Source organism: Lissotriton vulgaris, chromosome 10 (genome assembly GCF_964263255.1).
Source record: "Lissotriton vulgaris chromosome 10, aLisVul1.2, whole genome shotgun sequence".
NCBI classification, from domain to species: Eukaryota; Metazoa; Chordata; class Amphibia; order Caudata; family Salamandridae; genus Lissotriton; species Lissotriton vulgaris.
Window position 1 is genome coordinate 40,230,742 of NC_141698.1, and position 8,494 is coordinate 40,239,235.

Here is an 8,494-nt window from a genome sequence, read left to right on the forward strand (position 1 = left end):
CCCCAATGGCAAAAGCTTGGGGAAAGCTTTTCATTTAGCATCAAAATAACACTTTTGGCGTCCACACCTTTAATGGCATTCATCTTCACCCATTTAGACATCTAACCAGGACATACCTTGGAAGAAGGCTTTCTCCTCGGCAAGTCCCTAGAACTCCACTTTATTCTCTAAGAAAACAAACTTTCTCTTGCATGATGTCTAAAACATAGAACAAAGACTCATGTTGTTCCTTGGGTTCACTGCAAATCAAGACCTTGTCCTGAAAAAACATCTACACCCTTGACCACTTCAGCACTTGGCACATAATGTTCTGGGAGACCACCACTCCAGATGCAAGGCCAAACGGCATTGTACAATATTGAAAAGTTCCAATAGGCGACACAAATCTTGTGAGATGCCTTGAAGATGGCTCAAAACTACTTGGTGGTAAGCTGACGCTAAGTCCGGTTTACTGAACAACTTGGAACCATTAATCATGGTCAGTAATTCCAAAATCTTAGGAGGAGAATGGGAGTCGATTCAGATATTTTTATTGAGACTGCTTAAGTCAAAGCAAATTCGAAGGTCTTTTTCTTCCGAGCCACAACCAAGGGAGAAAGCCGTATAGATGATTTTATAGGCTCACACAAGTCATTCAACTTGTGTTCAAGGCGATACCTGACCCTAAAGGGCACACTCATAAGCCTCATAAGCCTGTGCTTAACAGTAATGGCCTGGTCTTTAACCCTAATTCGATGAGTAAAACCATTTATCTGTCCCAAACCTTCCGCAAAAACAGAAGGTAAATGTAGGAAGACATTTTCAGAATAATCAGTGGAGGAACGGATTGAAATCAACTGACACCAGACAATTCAAGACATAAGTTCTAAGTTCTGTTGTAGACTGCACACGTGCAAAGGAGCCATCAGGAATCAGCATTCCACGACAGGGAAGAGTCATGAATAAAACCACAACAGATTTACAGTGTAGAGTTTAAATCAGAAACTGACCTATCAATTATACTCTATGTGTGTCCAAGTCAGAGAAAATATGACAGGGAACTGAACAGCGAGATTCTCTGTGTACTTTAGGATTAAGAGCTAAATATAAAGTTTGACAATTTTTTTTTCTTTTATATTTTCGTTGCGTTTTTCACCAACACTTAACATTTGACAAAACCTGAATAGATTCTAGCACACTCTACCTCATCAAGCCTTCAGGGCAATGTTCCCGCCGTCCTCCGCTATACAATTATACCATACTTAATGCCCATCTGTGTCCTACGTCATGCATGTCTGCCAACGCTATATTGATCGACGATCACATAGGCAACTGTTTGCCCCTACTAGCCATTATAGGCCAGTATCTACTGTATAAAGGCTGCTCCAATAAGTACATAGTGCAACCCCCTCCCTCCTCCCTCCCCTCCCACCCCTTGCCACCGGTGTGTCAATTCTACTTATAGCGGAGTACTAACTGTACCACTACTTCCTCTACATTACATAACCTATTAATGTCTAGTCAGTCCATCCCAACTCTATATCATTCCATTTCCGCAATAACGCTACCTGGTCATGTCAGGGATCCTCTATTAACCTTGTGATTCCTGGGGTCCCAGTCTGCACCCCTAGTTCTGAACAGCTATCCGAGTCTGCCTCTGTGGCCTGCAGCAACATAACTATGGGCTCCCACGCCCTCGCAGTCTCCAGCGCTTTATCGTTGTTGGCCCGCTTAGCACTCTGCCTGTTCTTAGATTTCCAATGAGCCGTTATATCCCTTTTAGCCAACTACAATCCTAGGTCTAAGAACTTACTCGAGACCTTGGTTATGGCAGTATGTGGAAACCAATGTATCAAGCACATCCCTATGTCAGCTTCTATCTTCCTGTCTGTGATTTCGCAGAGCAAGTCAGTTACCTTTTCCCAGTATGTTCCTAATTGCGGACAACCCCACATCATATGATGAAATTCTACCCCTTACAGTCCACAGCGCGGGCAATGAGCTGCTTTAACATTAAAATACCTATAGATCCCAGCAGGGGTTAAACACGCCCTATGTAGTGTAAAAAAATGAACCAATTGGAATCTAGAATTCCGCGGACGCTTCCACGCTCTCTCTATTATCTTGGACCATGTCGTCCCAGGGATCTCCCTACCAATGTCCGCCTCCCATTGTCTTTGCAAATTGCTCAACGGCTTAGTTTCCTCGCTCACCATACGCTTGTACAGGCACGTAATAGCTTTAATGGTTCCTGCCACCATCACCACATACTGGCATACAATAGACATCTTTGGTCTACTAACCCTTTTCTCCAGTGATGTTGAATTGCCGATACCAGGCTGAATACAACAAGTAATCCCCCCTAGGAAGGCCATACCTATCCTGCAGCATCTGAAAGGGTAAAAGAGACCATCCTCGTATAAGTCTTCCACTCCTTTTACCCCAAGCTCCTCCCAGTCAGCCAAGGCAGTCCAGTCCCCCCCATGTGGAGGGCAGTGCACACACCCAACAGAATTTCCAGAGCATAACGGGGGGCAATCTCACCTCTACGTTGGCTCCGATTCCAACATAGCTTCAATGTCCGCTCCGCGTGAGATAGCGACCCAAGGCACAGTCTTTGCTGGAGCAGCGTAAAGGACAATATATGCCGCGGGATCCATTGGCCCCCGTCCGGGCCTCAGAACTCCCGGGCCACTGCTTGGGTAAGCCATTGCAGTTGAGCTGACAAATAATATAATTCAAAGTCCGGAACCTCCCATCCTCCATCCGCTCTCGGGCGCATCATTGTAAACAGTGCCAACTGTCGCCTACCACCCCCCCCCCCCACAGAAATCCTCCTACCATGGAGCGAAGCATCTTGAATATCAAGCCCGGTACCCATATCGGCAGTGTCCTAAAATAGTACAATAGCTAAGGGAGCGCCACCATCTTCAGAAGTGCCACAAGACCTGCCACCGAGAGTGGCAGAGTACCCCAAAACGGCTACCCCGGAGTCCACGCAGAGCCTTATCTATATTGCCCTCCAACAGGGCCTCCTGGGTATGATAGATATTGGTGCCAAGATAGGTTAAGCATCTTGGTTCCCACCAAATGCCCTCCACCTGATCAAGTTTCGTCCCCGACGGTATCACTGGAAACAGGCAGATCTTTGCCCAGTTCACTCGCAGCCCCAATACCTCGCCGAATATGCGCAATAGGGCTGTTGCCCCGTGTAGAGCATCCTCTGCATTGGCTAGAAACATAAGCAGGTCATCGATATATATTGCCTGTACCCACGTAAATACAGGCCAAGATAATGCCTCCCCGATCTGGCATGTGCAGCCAATGGCTCGATGGCCAATGCATAGAACAACAGGGAGAGGGAGCATCCTTGTCGCGTGCCCCGCCCCACTGAGCAGGAAGTGGAAACTGTTGTCCCTGTCCGCACTCGAGCTGTCGCTGATCTATAGAGTATCCCTGTCCATCTCACAAAAACATCCCCCAGACCGAGCACTCGCATAACTTGAAACAAATACGGCCATCCCAAACTATTAAAAGCCTTCCCAATATCCACTGAAAGGACCGTCGCTGAAGGTAGATGGCTGTGATCTTCCCCCAAAATGCGGAATAAGCGTAGTAGATGTGTTCCCGGTGGGGATAAATCCCGCTTGATCCCGTTGAACCAGCTGCACTGTATATGGGAGGATGCTACTCAGAATTTTGTAGTCTGTGGTTAACATCGATAGTGGGCGGTAGGCTGTCCTATCCGAAGGATCTTTCCCGTGTTTTAACAGTGGGATAATAACAGCCTCCCGGGTGGAGGCCTGCAACACTCCCACTTTCCTCGCCTCCTGATATACAGCTAGCAGTCTAGGAGCCAGACAGTCAACATAAACCGAGTAGAATTGTACAGGTAGCCCATCCACGCCCTTTGTTTTATTGCGTGCCATGTGTTTTGGCCAACGCTCCTTACTTCCCCTATTGTGATCTCCTTTCCTAGCTGGTCTGCATGCTCCTTCTCTAATTGTGGGAGAACCAATTCTGACAAAAAGTCCCGATAGCATACCCAGTGCCTCTTAATTCACTACGGTAGAGCTCAGTATTTAAAGTTTGACTGATGTACAATCTGTCATGGTAGTGGAGGATATTTGGCCCCTCAGGGAGTCAGAGAACATTAGGATTACCATCCGCCCAGCATGGATCTCTGTACCTTGATAGGAACTGCAGCCACAATTTTTATGAAAATAACTAATAAATAATGAAGTCCACACCCAGGAAGGATTTTCCCTACGTCTACTGCAAAATGATAAGGCACACTATGAAAAGCATGAGCAGTCTTAACACTATCCCATCCGTAGGAACTGGCACAGAACATTACAAATATAATGCCCATATAAAAACATAGATAGATTCAGCCTTTCGGATGGCAAAACTGTGCCTACTGCAACATGGAAATCAAATACACTACATGGACATGAAAACAGGGGGAAGCTAAATCAACATTAGCTATTGAAATACAATACTTATTTATCAATTGAATAATCAACTTCAAATATTACATGAAATTCTAGAATCCTTTCTTTAGGAATAAAAGGAGAGAGAAAAGTCCCAAAATGTATGCTAGGCATTTATGTATTTATTTGGGAGATTTATATAGCAGTAGCTAAACCCAAAGGTATCAGACTGCTTTACAACAGTACATGTTCACATGTGCATCAATATCATATTATTAATATTGACTACAAATAGCATTACTGTTTTCCTTACCTTAGTCTGCATGTTTCTTGATACTTAAATATATGCGGGCGAAGAATCACAGGGAATTAATCTAATTCCCATTACCTACCAATTGAATTTACTTGCAGTTCATGTTTATAACATGCTGCATATGTAATATGAATGAAAATCAGCAAAAATATCAAACACAAAAATAACAAAATGATTGCATTTCCAAATAAATTGTAATGCAGATATTTGGATGATATTAAATTTTACTGTACAATGTCCTAATCAATGAGATTAGTGTAAACTGCCAGCTACCCAAACATAATGGGCCAGTTAGACTTAAGATTAGTTGAAACAAAAAAGTTAAACTTAAGACCAAAACTTAAGTTTAACTGAGACAAAAGTCTAACTATACTACTCGTAAATGCCCTTTGTAAATAGCCAAAGTCAATAAGTTAGACGTTTGTCTCAGTTTACCTTTGTGAATCAGGCCCAATGTGTCAAGGGAACCTGTTTAGTAGTACCACTTATGTATGAGTATATAAAAACTGTCTGCTTGAGAAAGAGACCTGTTGTTTTTTTTTCTCCCACCCTGTCCCTTTCAAGGAGATTCTCAGTTTTATCAAAAGAACAATATAATAAAATGAAATATAGAGATGCAGATTAATGCGATGGTAAATATTTTACCTTGTGTAATTGGAGGAAGGTGTTTATACAGCATCATTTTCAAGGATCACCAGCCACCACTGTTGCTCTCGCACAATAATGGAGCAGAAACTGAATACATAAATATGGTTTTAAATCTAAAATAAGGTGCTAAAGTCTTTAAAAGACAACATCAAATGCTTCTATGAGAAACACATAAGAACAAAAACATGGGGATTGAAAAGATTTATTGTGATGCCTTCATTGTACTGCATGAGCATATCCAAGAGATACTGTGTAAGCAACACCATCGGCTAGGTAGGAAGGAAAATTTGTGTGATACAAAGCAGATGATACTTTGGGAACTCATATCAGAAATAGCTTGGAAATGTTTTTCAGGGCTTTCCTTAAAGATCCCTTCATATCCTTGTTCCGTAAACTGTAAATAAAAGAGTTCAACATTGGAGTTGCCAACGCATACATAACGCTAACAACTCTGTTGTCTTTTTGAGATGAGCTGGAGGAGGGGTAGAAATACATAAAGCCAACAGTCGCATAGAACAGAAGGACCACTGTGAGATGGGAAGAGCAAGTCAGCAAAGCTTTGTGCCACGTCTGGGCCACATGACGTTTTGAGATAGTAGTGATGATTCGGATGTATGTCCCCATGATGAAGAGAAAGGGAAATGATGCCACACAGGAGCCCTCCACCAGAATTACCAGGTGGTTGGTGGAAGTGTCCGAGCAGGACAATTGGAGCACAGGTGGGATGTCACAGAAAAAGCTGTGGATGATATTTGGCCCACAAAAACAGAGCCGGAAAGTCATGCCAGTGTGAAGCAGAGCATGAAGTGAATTTAGACCCCAGGAAATGACCACCAGCAAGATACAGAGCTTTCCACTCATTAACATCCGGTAGTGCAGAGGGTTACAAATGGCCACATATCTGTCATAAGCCATAACTGCCAGAAGGAAACTCTCTGTGGTCACCAGCCACACAAATAGATACATTTGTGCAATGCAGCCCTGAACTGAGATTGCCCTGCTCATGGAAAGGAGATTGTTCAGAACTTTAGGTACAGTAACTGTGGTCAAGCAAAGGTCCACAAAGGACAGATTTCCAAGGAAAAAATACATAGGTGTGTGAAGCTGGGGGTCAAGGTTCACTGCGGAGATGATGAAGATGTTCCCAGCCAAGGACAACAAGTATAAGGTTAGAAAGAGTGTAATGAGCAATGAGCGATGCTCTGGGACATCAGAGAATCCCAATAGAAGGAATTCTGTAATTGCAGTGTGGTTTGATTGCTTCATGTTCTTCAAAACACTTCTGGGAGAGATTTGCACACTCTAGTAGGCAAACTGATCAAAGAGGGCTAGGAAGTTTAACCAGAAAATCTAATCCAAATGGAACACGTGTGAGTTTAAACAGATAACTATTGTTGTACCTGGAGCTATTAAGAATTTTGATGTAGCCTCCTGGCTCTGGAATTGTGAACGAGAGGTGCAACAGAGCAAAAATAAGTAGTGATCACTGCCATCAGTAGGAGAAGATTTGCTCCAGTGATGAGATCAGGTTTTCAAGCTTCATGTAAATGTTTCTGTTGAGCACTCAGGGTATTTCTAGCAACGCCATCAGACCAGAGCCATATCAAAGAAGCCGTCCCTACAAACCCATTTGATTCCTGTTGAAAGACAAAAACTCCAAACCATTAATAAGAACCACATAATACGTTTATAATCTTGGTATTTGCAATAAGATATTCTCTTGGCTATCCTGATACTTTTACTACACATATTCTATCTTCCTAAGCCATCATTAGGTTCTTTAATTTCCCATCTTGGAAAAGTATATTATTTTTCTACCTGTGCCTTGGGTAACAGCAGGGTTTGTGTCTAGAATCTCACCACATCCTGCCTGAGGTCTTATAGGGTCAAGACTGATTTGCATATGGCTGGGTACAAACTGGAATGGCATGGTGAGTAAAAAAAACATGGATTTAGACCCAGATCTCTGTACTGGGTTGAATGTGTGACATTGTTCTGCATGCTGTCCATCGATTGTTTTTTCATTTGTCACCCTGAGTGGGACCCGTATGCCTAGACATGGGTCCCGTGCTCTCCATGCCACTGGAGTCAAGCTATCCTGGCTGATGGCTGAAAGCCCGAAACCGGTCCTAGGATGCTTGTTTCCAGTCCAGGGAGGACCTGGCCTGGCAGTTCAAGCTGGACTGTTCCCATTGTGCGCAGGGTCAAGAGTGATTTGCATATGGCTGGGTCCAAACTGGATTGACATGGTGAGCAAAAAACGGTGGATTTAGGCCCAGATCTCTGTACTGGGGTGAATGTATGACATTGTTCTGCATTCTGTTCATCAATTGTTGTTTTTGCACTTAATTTGCATAGACACACAGTTTTACTAACAAAGCAGCATAGAGCACAAACAAAAATAGGGCATATTTATTTACATTTCATGCAAAGCAGTACAGGAAACACATGTGTTACACTTGCATTGCGTGAAAGGAAGACAGTCGAAATTCACCAAAGCAACTAAGATATGATGCATTTCTGCCGGCTCCTAGCACTGGTGTGAAGCATTCCCAACACAAAATCATAGTAAGTATTACCTAATTTGGGGAAATTGTGTTTCAGCAAATACATGTAATTTCTTCATCACCATCGAAGGTGTCTTGATATGTTTTGATCCTATTAAAAGGCTTGTTTTAATTACACATCAGAATTAGAAATACTTTATTTGTGCTTTCCTAAATGTGTATTTATTTTTAAATATTCCTACTGTTCGTTTACAGGTATTTAAATGGTGTTCTGTTTGAGGAACACAATATGGTACAGTCTATCTTTCCTCTATGCAACAACAAGATTGTCGTATAGTTAACTTTATAAAGTCCTCCCACTTTGCCATAAGTGACCGAAATTTAACGCCAGTCTCCATGATAAAACCAGATGCAACAATTTGTCGGAATAATAAACTGACATTTGACCTCTGTCTTTGAATGCACATCAAATATGAAAGGATAAAACAAAATTGAAAGCCTTGTTTAATTCTGGTTCACCTTCAAAACCACCTCCTGGATGCCCTCCCAGGGCTCAAGGGGCTGCTGCAGATGGGCCCCCTCGCTTCTCTGGGCCCCGGTGCATCGCACTGCCT

The 8,494-nt window shown here is 43.0% G+C and overlaps 1 protein-coding gene across 1 annotated transcript; it reads right to left on the bottom strand.

Moving 5' to 3' along the window:
* Positions 1-5,694: 5,694 nt before the first annotated feature.
* Positions 5,695-6,639, bottom strand: LOC147684478 (olfactory receptor 1E5-like). Its single transcript, XM_086939647.1, has one exon. It carries the CDS (start codon positions 6,637-6,639, stop codon positions 5,695-5,697), a length of 945 nt encoding a protein of 314 aa, XP_086795773.1.
* Positions 6,640-8,494: the final 1,855 nt, after the last annotated feature.

Excerpts from the sequence above, each read along its gene's own strand:
- LOC147684478 (XM_086939647.1), bottom strand. The coding sequence starts at position 6,639 with ATGAAGCAATCAAACCACACTGCAATTACAGAATTCCTTCTATTGGGA.